We start from the raw sequence: 16,797 nt of genomic DNA on the forward strand, positions 1-16,797 counted from the left end.
ACACACTGGAGAATTAAATCAAAAGCAAAATGCTGTAAGAAAGCATCTTTATTTGGATCAGTCAAAAATGAGTTAATACAAGCACCTGACTGCTTCGACAAGGCCATAGACATGTCAACTCACTCTCCATAGCTCAGTGTGGCCCCAAGTTACCTTAACGCATCCATTTATCGCATGATTACATACATCAATACAAGGTCCCAATTCAATAACTTTTGAATTAAACATTACATGCAGATTAGCTAAAACTTCCATCTTATATTCAGGGAGGGCCTCCACTCAATGCCAGCCAGATATACAGGGTATTCCGATGGTTTGTATATTGGCAATAGGTGACATACAATTTAGTCTCCCGTCACAGAAAGAAGAACTGGGAACTATTGCAATCTGGTTTATTCCTGGATTTATGTGAAACGGCTCCATTTAATTATCCTGCAGTACAGTTTTACAAATTTCTATATAATAAAATAAAGCTCTTCACATTTCCAATCAAAGCAGCACATTGCTGTAAAACAATGCAATTTTATCTTTACTTGATGAGACTCGGACAGGTTGTTTAAAAAAAAAATCGTAAACAAGTGCATACAAAGGATTAGATGCCAGCGATCCACCCCCTTTCAGGCAATGTCAATTTATATTATTACAATTAGATTCTATGCAGGTAGTTCAAGACTTAAAAAAATCTCTTCTGGTCGGTTGCATAAGTCTTCCCCACAGGCAGCTTCCGGAAAAATAAACTGTTGCCTCTGCTCATGTTTCCCTATAAATAGAGAGAATACAAACACAAAACAGGAACAGCTTAAACAGCACATTCATCCATAATTCAATTTAACACGTTAACCAACGTGAATAACTAAGGATCTTATGGTTACATCTGTATTTTTGTGTAGCAGCAACCTACCTCTAGGCTCAGGTGCCTCCAGCAGTCCACCCAGGTTGGATATATTGAAGCATAGGGAGGGAGGCCGCCAGCCAGACTGTAAAAGACAGGAGTGCTTACGTGGACAGCCAGCCTCAGACATAAACCACTCACTACAGGGAAACTTTAAAAACGGTCCAATGGAGCAATTTAAATCGCTGTCAAATGATTTCTGGGTAATTGTTTTTAAAATGGTCAATGGTCTCAAGCAAGAGTTTTCCTAGGACTGTTGGAGTGGTATGAGTGAGGGACCTATTTGGACGAGCCTTATATGCAAAGGGATATGTAACCTGGAAACTAGCCATCATTGGCAGAGGTTTGAAATGATGGATGGGCGATATGGCCTAACAAACATACCTCTCTTTAGTTATGGCTGTTTCACAATTTATCAACCCCCCAAAATAAAAGGTTATCCAAATAAGCTTTGTTGTACAATTTAAAAAAAAAAAGGTAAAATACACTACATTTCAAACAGTCAGCAATAATTAACGAATTCAGAGCTTATGAAATTATACATAGGCTAAATAAGCATTCCACTAATAATTGTATTAGTTCAACATGCTTTTTTGGAATACTGTTTGAACAGCATCCTAGTCAGATGTTGGAAATCAAGTGACCTACCTTAAGCTTATTGCACATTTAGAAAACCGACTAGACAGTCTTTGGCTAAAGTACTGCAATACCGTGCAACAAACTGATCATTAATTTTAGAGAATCGATATTCCCATTTTAGTTGTCTGCTCTGAGCCAATTTGAGGAGTGGAGACAAAGGGTATTGTTAGACAGGCTAATTTCTCTATTACAGTAAACTGTTTTGGTGTTCATATGACCGATTCTGTTCAACCAAACCTCAAATGCAAATAGAGAGTTGAATCCACTTGTCAGAGAGGAAGAAGTGATCTCATCTATGTTGTTGTGAGTGGCAGGGGAGGAGTTTGGTGTGTGTAAACAGAGAAAGATGCAAAGCGTGAGGTTTCACTCTCGCCAAACCAATGCGTTTCCATGGGTTTTATTTTGGACCTTAGCCTGCCTTCGGGACAATGACTCCCTCCCATTGTTGGGGCAGAGACATGAGCATCTCGTCATTATATACGCATCTCTGGTGTAAATGGGAAGGTATACACAGCACAGAAGGATTGAAGGAGACGAGACCGAAACGAGATCAAGGGGACAAATGCTCCTAAAAACAAACTTGGATTCTTGTGATACAGATATTTAGAATATTACCCCAAAACAAATTAATTTGATATAATCGCCCAGACCTATTTGAAAGGCTTTGTGTTATTGGTCTATGAATTTACACCGACTGGTGATGTTGGTGTAAAAAAACATCCAAATGCAGCTACTTACCCGCAGTTGTTGACAGCCATGAGGTTTGACACCAAAACAAAGGGGTATGTGAGCATACTGGCGAAGAACTGGAACACGAGAGGGAGATACAAATTGACATCAGCAACCAAGGAAATACATTAACATTTTAGTAATTAAGCAGCTCTTATAAAGAGCTACTTACAGTAGTGAGTGCATACATTTATTTAAAATGTTGTACTGGTCCCCCGTGGGAATTGAACCCACAACCCTGGTGTTGCAAGCACCATGCTCTACCAACTGAGCCACACTGGACCCCAATAAAAATCCCAACAACTGTTTATTACCTGTATGGTATTACTAGTTGCCTGTGTTATGGCCTTACATTGATAAATTATAGATTTAAAACAAATGCTGTACACTTACCCCAGTCACAGCCTGAGAGCAGTTCTTTATTTCTCCTGTGTGACTCATCTGTGAGGAAAGGATATAAAATAAATAAAAAATGAATAATCACTTACCCATGCATTCTACACTGACAATGTACTTCAGTACAGGATCACTTTTTTATGTGAGGTCCACATCTACTTTTAAAGGCCCAGTGCAGTCAAAAAAGTGGTTTTCCTATGTTTAAAATAAAATAAAAAATAGAATACCACACTGAGGTTGGAATAATACTGTGGAAATTATAATGCCCTTTTAGTGTAAGAACAGTCTGAAAAGGCCGCCTGAATGTTCAGCCTGTTTTGGTGGGATGGAGTTTTGGCCTGCCTGTGAAAACAATCACAGTAAGGTACTTCATTGTTACCCAGAAATGATTTGACACGGAGATAAAGATGGCGGCATTGGACCTTTAAACAAGTGCCAAAAATCTCCAAATCCATCTGACTTACTGAGTCGTCAATGGCGTATGTGTTGACGAGGTGGGCAAGCATGTTGCAGATCCACAGAGACAGCACGTCACCCAGCAGACGAGGAATAAGGCCTCTGCATGAGAGCACAGCTATTAGTCAGAGGTTAAGACGACAGGGAAAAAGAGGTCATGGTACAGACATCCAGAGAAAACGGCCTCTAGACAACAATTAATTTGCGAGATTCAGGAGCAAGCATAAACCTACTTTTAAAAATAACTTCAAAAAGGATTGACTGAATTTACTGAGGTCAAATGTATTCTAGTAATTTAGCAGGTCAGGACTAAAGGTTGCCCTTGATGAAACATTGGTCATGTAGCCAAAGGAAGATCATACTTACACAAAGAATCCCAGAACTCCTTCATTCTTGTAGACAGTGACGATGGAATCAAACACTCCACTGCAAGAAAACAAGAAACATTTGTAATATTCAGTATTACATGGCTATAAAATCGTATAAACACATATTGAACTTAGGTTAAGAAAAACTCACCTGTACTTGGTTTCTCTACCGATAAACTGGACCATGCATCTCAAGGTGATCACTTTGGAACAAACATAACATAAACCATTAAGCCAGTATCCATGCAGTAGTCATTCTCCTATGAGAACATTTGAGGCAAAGGGTGACATGACAAAAGTTGCTCGACACAAACAGTACAATTACCATGGAAGGGGTGCGTGACGATCGTGGCACAGGAGCGGGCTATCATCTCTTTGGTTGTCTAGTAAAATAAAAACAGAAATAATGGAGATGCAGAATTTGGGAGAAACCATGAATCCAGTTTGGACAGCTTAAGCTTGGGATAATTCCCCTTACACCAAGAACCAGCTCCGCTCCAGATATTAACTTACTTGCGTATGGTGAAAAAAAGACAGCTAAGTGACAATTTACAGAATAAGGTCTGTTCAAGCCACGTCCTACAGAACTGTGAAACAAATCTGAATATTTTGATTGATCTTGGTTGTGTCAAAAGCAATAACATGCTAAAAAAAAGAAGACATCTGTCAAACCATCTGCTTTACTGAACAAATGAATTCATACCTCATTCACAACATGCTGCAAGGATCCCTCTTCAGCTTTCTGACTGGTTCCAGAGACCTAAAAAAGATTGAAAACTGACCACCCATATCCACAGCCTGCATTTAAAAGATAAAAGATTTAATAAAATAAATAAAAGAGACAATTATACAATTAATCCATAACCAGGCCAAAATATTTACCTCATATTTGCCTGCATCCTGGCATCTCTGTTAAAGACAGCAATGATTAGTTCAACAGAGATCCATTTCCATAGTGGTGTGTTGACACATTGCCATTTATGAATTTAGAAACAAATAGCATTTGTCACACTCACCATCCTAAGACAGTGAAAGGCCAATGCAGTTCAAGTCAGAGTCAATTCCCAAGCCAGCATATAGCTTATTCTCTGACGAGCATGACTTTCAATACAGAATGCGATCACATTTCCCATTTATTTATGTTTGAGGCTAGACTACTGCTGAGGTCTGGAAACATCAGATAACATGTATTTAAGAAGCTACATTAAGCCAGCTTGTTAGCTAGACCCACCTGCAAGACTCTGCTGTGTACAAGGGTGCCGATGGTCCCTGCACAGAGCCTGGGGGCTAGGCCATTAAAGAGACCTGCCTTGCCATCAATCTTTATGATGTGCTTTGCTAAAAGACAGAAATTAGAGGATCAAAAGGACACAGAAAATATGTTCATTAGTCAGACTGTATGGTACGGATAGGCCAGTCTTATTTCCGGTAGCCTACTAGTTGGAGTTTAACACCAGGCTAAGTCTAGTTTTAAATCCATCACTAGTAGTGCTGCGCAGGTTATATCCGCTGGGCAGGCTGGTTTAGTATCATGAAATATTGCGTGAATGAAGGCCAGGTTGAATAAAGAGAAAACAATACCTTTAAAAAAAAAAAATGTATCTATAGACAAAATATATATTTTTCTTTCATTATTTTATGCTCTCTGGTATTAGTGCCTATGCATATAAGCTTTAGGGCCTAATTGTACAACAGCCAAATATGCAACACGCCAACCGTCAAAACACTTTTGCGAACGGGCAGAAAGAGTTAACATCGATCCACGGAGGCAAAAAGGACAATGTCGGAGTTGAATTCAATCAGAGAAAAGCCACGAAATGGAGAGTTGAAAAAGATTTGGTGAAGTGGTAAAAGAGGATGATGGCAGTGCCGGCTATGTTGTGTGTGATGATTGTGAGGTGCTATAAAAATTTGACAGTCAAGACAGGCACTTCAAATAGACCTATGGCACGTCAAGAGAACTGTAGCCTACTGTTCAGATGGGTTAAAATGAAAGCTGAAATCTGGACACTGACTGTAGGTCTATAACCTCTCACATCGCCTTAATATGAACTCCTGCAGAACTAAGCATTTCTTGCAGTAAAATTATACACCAAGTAAAGGACACATTTTAACTCGGGAACAGGAGTGGAGAAATATGGTTGATTTCTTTCAGCATCTTGAGAGCATGCAAATCCACATTTAGATGCCATCTGTAGAGATGTTATCTTTATCAGCATCATAAAAGCTGATTGTATTTTAACCACATAAAATATGCATCCAAGCCTAACTGAAATCTTTCACAGCTTTCCATTTCCTTACAACCGGTCAAACTAATGTCATTTGGAAAGTTAGCCAAATCTTTCCTTGTTATTTATTGCATTTTCTTCCCAGTCCCTAAATGTCTTTGCTCCACAAAAGAAGCAGAGATGGCAGAAATGTTTTCTGAAGTCAACAAGATTGCATTCATTGTAACAATTTATGACATTCTGGTGAGCAAGGGCTTATTTAGTCTTCTAGGCAAACATAATGACAGAAGATAAGCTGCATGTATCAAATTTAGACAAGTTGACTACCGAATAGCCTACCAAAATGTCGTAAATTATAAGCACCAACATATCTTAAAAATTAGGCAAAATAAATCTTGCACCCCGTCAACAAAAATGGTTTGCCATCTGACTGTAGTCTACAGCACAGTTTATTTACACTGCTCAAAAAAATAAAGGGAACACTTAAACAACACAATGTAACTCCAAGTCAATCACACTTCTGTGAAATCACACTGTCCACTTAGGAAGCAACACTGATTGACAATACATTTCACATGCTGTTGTGCAAATGGAATAGACAACAGGTGGAAATTATAGGCAATTAGCAAGACACCCTCAATAAAGGAGTGGTTCTGCAGGTGATGACCACAGACCACTTCTCAGTTCCTATGTTTCCTGGCTGATGTTTTGGTCACTTGCTGGCGGTGCTTTCACTCTAGTGGTAGCATGAGACGGAGTCTACAACCCACACAAGTGGCTCAGGTAGTGCAGCTCATCCAGGATGGCACATCAATGCGAGCTGTGGCAAGAAGGTTTGCTGTGTCTGTCAGCGTAGTGTCCAGAGCATGGAGGCGCTACCAGGAGACAGGCCAGTACATCAGGAGACGTGGAGGAGGGCAACAACCCAGCAGCAGGACCGCTACCTCCGCCTTTGTGCAAGGAGGAGCAGGAGGAGCACTGCCAGAGCCCTGCAAAATGACCTCCAGCAGGCCACAACTGTGCATGTGTCTGCTCAAACAGTCAGAAACAGACTCCATGAGGGCCCGACGTCCACAGGTGCTCTTCACAGATGAAAGCAGGTTCACACTGAGCACGTGACAGACGTGACAGCCTGGAGACGCCGTGGAGAACGTTCTGCTGCCTGCAACATCCTCCAGCATGACCGGTTTGGCGGTGGGTCAGTCATGGTGTGGGGTAGCATTTCTTTGGGGGGGCCGCACAGCCTCCATGTGCTCGCCAGAGGTAGCCTGACTGCCATTAGGTACAGAGATGAGATCCTCAGACCCCTTGTGAGACCATATGCTGGTGCGGTTGGCCCTGGGTTCCTCCTAATGCAAGACAATGCTAGACCTCATGTGGCTGGAGTGTGTCAGCAGTTCCTGCAAGAGGAAGGCATTGATGCTATGGACTGGCCCACCCGTTCCCCAGACCTGAATCCAATTGAGCACATCTGGGACATCATGTCTCGCTCCATCCACCAACGCCACGTTGCACCACAGACTGTCCAGGAGTTGGCGGATGCTTTAGTCCAGGTCTGGGAGGAGATCCCTCAGGAGACCATCCGCCACCTCATCAGGAGCATGCCCAGGCGTTGTAGGCACGTCATACAGGCACGTGGAGGCCACACACACTACTGAGCCTCATTTTGACTTGTTTTAAGGACATTACATCAAAGTTGGATCAGCCTGTAGTGTGGTTTTCCACTTTAATTTTGAGTGTGACTCCAAATCCAGACCTCCATGGGTTGATCAATTTGATTTCCATTGATAATTTGTGTGATTTTGTTGTCAGCACATTCAACTATGTAAAGAAAAAAGTATTTTATAAGAATATTTCATTCATTCAGATCTAGGATGTGTTATTTTAGTGTTCCCTTTATTTTTTTGAGCAGTGTATTATGCTTGATCTGAAAATGTGTTCGGAGGCTCCGTATGGAGGGTGTGACAATTGCGGAGCCTCCAGAGGCCAAACTGAGTGCCGTAGTCCGTACTGAAATGTCGTAGGCCTCCCAAATTTTGTAACAAAGAGATCCGTATAGCTCTGGATTGATATGATTGGTTGACAGTAGGTGGGAGGTCCTGTATAAACAGAAACTCACTTCCTTGACAACTTCCTTCACAACAGCTCTGCACTGCTCCAGTAAACTACATGACCAAAAGTGTATGGACACCTGCTCATTGAACATCTCATTCCAAAATCATGGGCATTAATATAGAGTTGGTCTCCCATTTTCTGCTATAACAGCTTCCACTCTTCTGGGAAGGCTTTTTCAATTGCAACATTTGGTCAAAATTCCTAGATTGTTTGCACAAATCGTGCAGCCCTATGTGGCAGTGTGGAAATTATTTGAAATGAGTGCAGGAAATGCAGAAATTGATGAAAATGCTGAAATGTATTTTTGGTTGAAGTTGAGTTGAACAGTATAAAACAATCAAAATATAGAAAGACCCATTGAAATCAATTAGAATGTATAGTTAGCTAACGCACTTTTATACTTTGCGTTGTAACATACAATCAACCTTATTTTAGTGCCCAAAAAGCATAATACTTCCAGGTCAATTTCTCCCCTTTCCAGCAAAATCAATGACGAGACCTTGACTGAAGGCAATGAGCTCCGTTGGGTCTTTAAAAATAAATTATGTCATGATTTAACGTACGGCGTCAGAGCGGTCCGTTTCTTTAAACTTTTCTCCAAAACTAACATGTAAATCAAAGCTTGAATAGAAACGTAGTTCACACCCCATATTTTTATGCCAACACAGTCGCATTAGTTTTCATTGCAGCCTCATTTGAATGCCGCGGTGGCGAAAATTTGTCCGGAATGGGGTTAGTCAACAGTATTTGTTGGCACCCTCGGATCGGTCTCGCGCTACTAATAAAAGCAAACGTGCAGTCTTTATTTTTAATACCATATTATATTATATTTTGGCCATATCACCCAGCCCTATTCTGTACTGTCTTTGGTATTATTTTGCTATTGCCTCGCGCATTGGCAACTCGAAAAATCGGTTGTGAAATATGAACACGGAGCTCACATACGTTTGAAAAATGTAATTGCTAGTATTTTCTGTGAATATCATTTAAGATCGCACCAATTTAACACCCTACACCTGCTTCCTACTGGGCGTAGGGAGCAGGACTATCTTTCATATTTCACAACAGCTGTTTTAGTGTTGTCTATGCGCGAGTCAATACCAAAAAGAATACCAAGGTGGCCTGTAGAGTTTACGACCCACTTTCAACTAACTTGTGCAACCAGCCCGATGCCAATAGAAAAACCAGCTAATCATTTTGCAAGTGGGTAGACTGGAATTCGGGTCTCACCATAGGCAAACAGTCCTGGCAGCTGGTACACTTGTCTACCAAACAGGTTTCTTCCTATGGACGGAGGGAGAGGTTCATGTCCAACCTGGAAAAGGAGTACATGTGCAATTGCCATTTATTAGGCTCTGGGTAATTATATAACACATTGCAGTGAACGAGGCCAAATGTCAGTCAGTTATAGTTAGAACTAGTACCATTTGCTAGGCTAGCTAGCTAGATTAACAATATGATACATGTTTGACTTTCTTTGCGAACATTTGACACAGTACAATTACCATACATCTTATCTGACAACAGCACACACGGTAATGCATTATGATCCAGCGAAGTACCCGGTTGTGTTATAACCTTACTCATTTGCTAGCCCGCGTTACTCGGGTGAGTGGGCCAAAGGGCACCCATCCTGTCATGAACGTTTTGAATGAGAGCTAGTTACGTTAGCCAGTCGTTACTCAAGGTATTGATAATGTCACACAAATTAACATGACAGCTGGCTAAATAGGGTCATGTCTAGTTGGGACACTGTCAAATTTAGGTACAAATTAGTTGTTTTTTTGTGCATTTTAGCTAACCCTAACACTTTCGCTAAATTTAACCTAATTCTCCCAACCTGTTACAGTAGATGTCATTGTTTCTCATAACCTGCTACTTAAAGTCAAATTTTACAAAAGCTGCATCCCTCCTAGACAAAACCTCTAGATATAATTGTAAAACAATGTAATTGTTTATCTGCGACAAAACCGACAAAAATGTCGAAACCACTTCCTTAGTTAGCTAACAAGCTAACGTAGCTTAGCTCTTAACCTTTGCGTGGCGTCAACCCCCTAGCTACTAATTCTAGCTAGCTATAGAAACATAAGGTTTGAAACGATAAGTAAACTGCTGTTTAGATAATATATTGTCATGAGATCAGTTTGAATTTATCAGCTGTGTGGAGTATGGAAAGTAACGTTAGTTATAGTTAGCTAGCTATTCGTTATGGCTGTTGTTGTAGCTAACGTTAGCTACAGTAGCCTGTCAGTTACAGAACCGGCCTCGACGTAAAGCTAGCAGGATCAAAGATTCTGGTTTGTTTAATCTCAATATATATAGATCTTACCTGAACTAGAACTTTGATGTACATAAGGGGGTGGGAAAGGACTGTTAATCCAGACCCCAGAAGTACTTGGCCACACGTGTCCGCCATTATGGAGCAAACTAATAGGATTCTTCTCCTCCCACCAACCGGGAAGAGAGGAAGGAAAGGAAGCTTCACTAGGTTAGTAACTCAACTCACATGACACAGAAGGGACCGCACAGGCCGCAAATTCTTCAGATGACTTTTCGAAGACTTCATAGGATCCTACTGTGCTGGAATATAGACGTTTTAAATAATTTGTTTTCATCCTCTCTGAAAGATTAGTGGCTATATCAATTTAGCGCATACACATACATTTTTAGTAGGCCTAGACATCCGAAGGAATAGTGTTATGGTCTTACAATCTTGAGGTGAAAAGAAGACCATGAAGATAAAAGTTTTTAAAAAGCTCAGCCACCATCAGCTCTGCAGTATCCAAGCCGACCTTCGACCAGACCAGAGTTGACCCATCAACCAGACCAGACCAGCTGACCAGACCAGTTGGCTGACCCGCTGACCGTCCACCAGACCAGCGTTGACCAGCCGACCGTCGACCAGACCAGTTGGCTGACCAGCTGACCGTCAACCAGATCAGCGTTGACCAGCTGACTGTAGAACAGACTAACGTTGACCAGCCGACCAGACCAGTGTTGACCTGTCAACCAGACCAGCTCTGAGACACCCGACCAGACCAGCATTGACCAGCAGACCGTTGACCAGCTGACCTTCGACCAGACCAGCTTTGACCAGCTGACCGTTGACCAGACTAGTGCTGAGCCACCTGACAAGACCAGTGCTGAGCCACCCGACCAGACCATCATTGACCATCTGTTGACCAGACCAGAGCTGAGCCACCTCACCAGACCAGCGTTAACCACCTGTTGACCAGACCAGTGCTGACCAGCCGACTGCGACCACGTCAACATTGACCTGCTCACTGGGATGATAAAGAACCCTCCCTTGCTCGCTACTTCAATGAAGAAGTCAAATCAATCTTTGCCAGCATAGATGAGGGAATTTGGCCTCAATAAGATGTGCAAGTGACGTCATCCTACATCATACTTCTGGGTTCTGTCCTCTAATCTTTTGAATGGGCTTGATGATTATATCATAATATTTTTGAAAATGCAGTAATTTATTAAGATATGCAGTACCAGTCAAGGCTTTTACTTTATTTTTTTTACTATTTTATACATTGTAAAATAATAGTGAGGACATCAAAACTATGAATTAACACATATGGAATCATGTAGTAACCAAAAAAAGTGTTAAACAAATCAAAATATATTTTAGATTATTCAAAGTAGCCATCCTTTTTCTTGATGACAGCTTTGCACACTATTGGCATTCTCTCAACCAGGTTCACCTGAAATGATTTTCCAACAGTCTTGAAGGAGTTCCCACATATGCGGAGTACTTGCTGGCTTCAAGTTCGCTGACGACATGACAGTGGTAGGCCTGATCGCCAGCAATACAAAAGCAATACAATTATGTTGGGCCACCTGGTGTAGAATATTGCTTCGTTATTGGACAAATTCAGTTTCCCCCCCCATTTCACACTGTTTCAAAACTTTTTCTCCATACTGAACACAACCCTGTTCTCAATTGGTCCAGTAGGTGGTAGTGTTGGAACTAACTGTAATGACAAGGTTTGATCATAAGTCTAGGGGTGGGATCCCGAGTTGGGTGACAGGATTTTCTCTATGCAGATTTTTTCTTAACCGTTAATTGTTATTATTATACTGTGCTCTATTCTAGCTTTTCTGCTACTACACTGTAGGCTACATTTATTTTATAGGCTACAATGACTCTACACATTTTATGAACCATAATCCAATCCAGACAGTAGCCTCAGAAAGCACTGTAAACATTTAATTAACAGAACAAGTTGAGGAGAATAAATGACTTGGTATTTCCTTAGATTGTAAACTGTCATGCATGGTCAAAACATAGATTCAATGGTTTTAAAGAAGGGTCAAGGTTTGTCCGTAATAAAGAGATGCTCTGCTTTTTTGACACCACTCTCCACAAAGCAAGTCCTGCAGGCTCTAGTTTTATCTTATCTCGATTATTGTCCAGTCATATGGTTAAGTGCTGCTAAGAAAGACACAGTTAAGCTGCAGCTGGCCCAGAACAGAGCAGCACATCTGATTGTATTCAGAGGGCTAATATTAATATTATGCAGGCCAGTCTCTCTTGGCCAAGAGTTGAGGAAAGACTGACTGTGTCACTTCTTGTTTTTATAAGAAACAATGTGTGGGAAATTCCAAATAGTTTACATAGTCAACTTACACACAGCACAGACACACACACTTACCCCACCAGACATGCCACCAGGGGTCTTTTCACAGTCCCCAGGTCCAGAACAAATTCAAGGAAACGTACAGTATTATACAGGCAGCAAACCTGGTTTCAAAAAACAAATAAAGCAACACCTCACAATGCCTCTCCCCCATGTTTTTTATATTTAACCAGGCGAGTCAGTTAAGAACAAATTATTATTTACAATGATGACATATACCGGCTAAACCCAGACAATGGTGGGCCAATTGTGCACCGCCCTATGGAACTCCCAATCACAGCCGGTTGTGGTACGGCCTGGATTCACACCAGGGAGTCTGTAGTAATGCCTCTAGCACTAAGATGCAGTGCCTTAAAGTTGATGTGACCTACTTGTTGTGTGTATGTACTGACCTGTATGTGTAACTGATAGATGCACAGACACACTACATGTTCATGTTTTTAAATGTATGTCAATTGTAAAGTCTTTGGTCTGTAATGTATTTTTCGTTATGTGTCGGACCCCAGTAAGACTAGCTGTTGCCATTGGCGTCGGCTAAATGTAATGCAAAAATGTAACAGAAGGACATTCAAATGGAAACGGTTATTTTAACCACAGTGACATCATTTACATAATTATCTACTTCACTTTGCATAATGAACGAAAACTCAGACATGATGCAATTGTGGCTTTGATAGGCTTATGGTTGTAAATCAAACATACACTAAATGGCTCAGTGTTGATGTGGTAGTTAGACATTAACAAGCTGTTAGGTAACAACTTTCTTATTGTTTTGCTCAGAGATTCTAAAGGAACTGCTCACAATTATATGCTTTTTTTAAAATGGTCACCTGAGTGCTTGGAGAATGTAGGTTGGAGTTGGGGAGGGATTTTGTGAAGGGGTTGAGGTGGAACACTGCCCATCCATTTGAAAGTGTACAACTATGTACTTCCAATGGATTTTTGATTGAGAACAATTCATAAAAGCCCTACCTGTGGGTTGATTATTAGATTGATGTTTTAGTTCCTTTAGGGAATTATTGTTAGCAGCAAACAGGATAATTGCCAATCCAAATGTGTGTAGTTGTGCAGATACATTTCCAACACAAAGACAAGCTTTGTCCCCAAACATGACTAGTGGCTCATCAAGTCATCAAGCTAAGTTATGACCATTGGAAAATAGCTTCAAATATGTATATTTTGTTGACTATTACTTTATGTACAGTTCTGTTTATTTTTTACATTTATACTCAACACTTTAGGTTTCAGCATTATTTAACACGCTAAACGTAACTGTTTTCAATAGATTTTTTATTTGATCTTTAATGTATCTTCTATCTTTTATTTTTACATTTAATATATATTTTTTTGTGCAAGATCAAGAGAATCTCGGGACAGTAAAGCCTGAGTTTTGTCTGAATTAGTTTATTCATGTGGGTGTGCAATGAAACCACAACAATGTGCAATTAACTGAAGAGATTCACTTGCATTTTTTTTGCTATCTCTCACATGGTAGAGGTTTGATGACACCATAATGTGCAATATATTTTCCCTTCTGTATTGTTAACTTGAAAATACCTATGGCCAGATTGCATGCCTTTGCAACTATGTGCTCAGACTTGCTGTTAACATTAGGCAACAGTTTTCACAAAGACAAACATTAAGGGTAGTATTTCAACATGGATTTCATAACATAAACCACTTTCTGGGAGTTTGCATAACAGGCTCAACCTGCCAAATGCCATCTGCATCTGTCATTTTTGCATAACGTTCACTGATACCTATGCAACCTCCAAACTGGACTGCAGTAGAGTTTGTATATGGTGTTACTGACCAAGTTCTCAAGTGACCATATAATGAGACCCCATAATTAGTTCTTGAAAACGAATATGGCTGCCAGTAAAACATAGGATCAAAATATACTACAAAATATGTGTAATCACATACAAGGCTCTTCATGGCATGGCCCACTTCACTGCTTCAAAACTACATCTCCACAAGCATCCTCAGAAACTTTGGTTCTTCTATCCAAGTGCAAATGTCAGACATGGGGCATATGGAATGCCCACCTGAGAAAAATCTTGTTACTGTATCCATGTGAGACACGCAGACTCAGTCTCGACCTTTAAGTCTTTACTGAAGACTCATCTCTTCGGTAGGTCCTATGATTGAGTGTAGTCTGGCCCAGGGGTGTGAAGGTGAACTGAAAGGCACTGGACCGACAAACTGCCCTTGTTGTTTCTGCCTGGCCGGTTGCCCTTTCCTTTGGGATTCTCTGCCTCTGACCCTATTATGGGGGCTGAGTCACTGGCTCTTCCATGCCGTCCCTAGGAGGGGTGCATCGCTTGATGCGTCACTGGCGTGAACTTCCTGTCTGGTTTGGCGCCTCCTCGGGCTCGTGCGGTGGAGGACATCTTTGTGGGCTATACACAGCCTGGTCTGTTGATATCCCTCTAGGTGTGAGGGGGCTGTGCTTTAGCAATGTGGATGGGCTTATATCCTACCTGATTGGCCTTATCGTCAGATGGGACCACAGTGTCTCCCGACCCCCCCTGTCTCAGCCTCCAGTATCTACGCTGCAATAGTCTATGTGCCGGGGGTCTAGGGTCAGTCTGTAATATCTGGTGTAATTCTCCTGTCTTTCAGTTGAAGTCGGAAGTTAACATACAGTACACCTTAGCCAAATACATTTAAATTCAGTTTTTCACAGTTCCTGACATTTAATCGTAATACAAAATCACTGTCTTAGGTCAGTTAGGATCACCACTTCATTTTAAGAATGTGAAATGACAGAATAATAGTAGAGAGAATTATTTATTTCAGCTTTTATTTTTTTGTGTCTTTTTGTGAAGTGCATCAGTCCCTCCTGCAGCAAAGCACCCCCACAACATGATGCTGCCACCCCCTGCTTCACGGTTGGGATGGTGTTTTTCGGCTTGCAAGCCTCCCCTTTCTCCTCCAAACATAACGATGGTCAATATGGCCAAACAGTTCTATTTTTGTTTCATCAGACCAGAGAACATTTCTCCAAAAAGTACGATATTTGTCCCAATGTGCAGTTGCAAACAGTAGTCTGGCTTTTTTATAGTGGTTTTGGAGCAGTGGCTTCTCCCTTGCTGAGCGGCCTTTCAGGTTATATCGATATAGGTATCATTTTACTGTGGATATAGATATTTTTCTACCTGTTTCCTCCAGTATCTTCAATTTCCTTTGCTGTTGTTCTGGGATTGATTTGCACTTTTCGCACCAAAGTACGTTAATCTCTAAGAGACAGAACGTGTCTCCTTCCTGAGCGGTATGACGGCATGGTGTTTATACTTGCGTACTATTGTTTGTACAGATGAATGTGGTACCTTCAGGCATTTGGAAATGTCTCCCTTGGATGAACCAGACTTGTGGAGGTCTACATTTTTTTGGCTGATTTCTTTTGATTTTCCCATGATACATCCACAGGCACACCTCCAATTGACTCAAATTATGTAAATTACTTGTGTCATGCACAAAGTAAATGTTTTAACCGACTTGCCAAAACTATAGTTTGTTAACAAGAAATTTGTGGAGGGGTTGAAAAACAAGTTTTAATAACTCCAATGTAAGTGTATGTAAACTTCCGACTTCAACCGTATCTGGTGTCCTGTGTGAATTTAAGTATGCTCCCTCTAATTCTCTCCCTCTCCTTCCCCTCCTGTAGGACCTGAGCCCTAGGACCATGCCCCAGGACTACCTGGTCTGATGACCCCTTGCTGTCCCAGTCCACCTGGTCGTGCTGCTGCTCCAGTTTCAACTGTTCTGCCTGCAGCGATGGAACCCCGACCTGTTCACCGGATGTGCTACCTTGACCCAGACCTGCTTTTTTAAACTCTCTCTACCGAACCTGTTGATTTGACCTCTGAATTCCCGGCTATGAAAAGCCAAGTGACATTTACTCCTGATGTACTGACTTGTTGCACCCACTACAACCACTGTGATTATTATTTGACCCTGCTGGTCATCTATGAGCATTTGAACATCTTGGAGAACAATCTGGCCTTAATGGCCATGTACTGTTATAATCTGCACCTGGTACAGCCAGAAGAGGACTGGCCACCCCTCAGAGCCACCGTGCTTCTACATCTGCATTGCTCGCTGTTTGAGGTTTAGCACTTTTTGACATCTGCTAATGTAAAAAGGGCTTTATAAATAAAAAAAAGTGCTCTTATTCCTTTATGCAAGCTCTTATTTAATTGTTTTCAATATTTTAGTTCAATGGCACCCTTCCGTTCTAGTACAGTTGTATTGTATTTATCTTATTAATTACCCATGACATGTATGCAAGACATCACAAAACCACAGTCCCCAAAATTTGA

At 41.2% G+C, this 16,797-nt stretch overlaps 1 protein-coding gene and 1 long non-coding RNA gene across 3 annotated transcripts; one reads left to right on the forward strand and one right to left on the reverse strand.

Moving 5' to 3' along the window:
- Positions 1–30: 30 nt before the first annotated feature.
- On the reverse strand, positions 31–10,403 carry LOC110506334 (mitochondrial carrier homolog 2). 2 transcript variants are annotated; one of them, XR_016492184.1, is made up of 13 exons: positions 10,153–10,402; positions 9,054–9,138; positions 4,712–4,818; positions 4,363–4,389; positions 4,184–4,240; positions 3,806–3,863; positions 3,632–3,683; positions 3,479–3,538; positions 3,121–3,214; positions 2,654–2,998; positions 2,270–2,337; positions 902–977; positions 31–760 (listed from the first exon to the last, which is right to left on the reverse strand). XR_016492184.1 is itself a non-coding variant. In XM_021585886.3 (13 exons), the coding sequence occupies exons 1-13, from the start codon at positions 10,237–10,239 to the stop codon at positions 674–676; spliced, it is 906 nt and encodes a 301-aa protein (XP_021441561.1). In that variant the 5' UTR covers positions 10,240–10,403; the 3' UTR covers positions 31–673. The 2 variants fall into 2 exon arrangements, 1 of the variants encoding a protein (XP_021441561.1); XM_021585886.3 differs by having other exon boundaries at positions 2,654–2,701; positions 10,153–10,403.
- LOC149971362 (uncharacterized) lies at positions 8,902–16,649 on the forward strand. The gene is made up of 2 exons (XR_016492185.1): positions 8,902–9,182; positions 16,143–16,649. It is a non-coding gene; the product is annotated as an uncharacterized LOC149971362 (long non-coding RNA).
- The last annotated feature ends 148 nt before the right edge of the window (positions 16,650–16,797 follow it).

Source organism: Oncorhynchus mykiss, chromosome 26 (genome assembly GCF_057628025.1).
Source record: "Oncorhynchus mykiss isolate SJ-2025 chromosome 26, ASM5762802v1, whole genome shotgun sequence".
Classification (NCBI taxonomy): domain Eukaryota; kingdom Metazoa; phylum Chordata; class Actinopteri; order Salmoniformes; family Salmonidae; genus Oncorhynchus; species Oncorhynchus mykiss.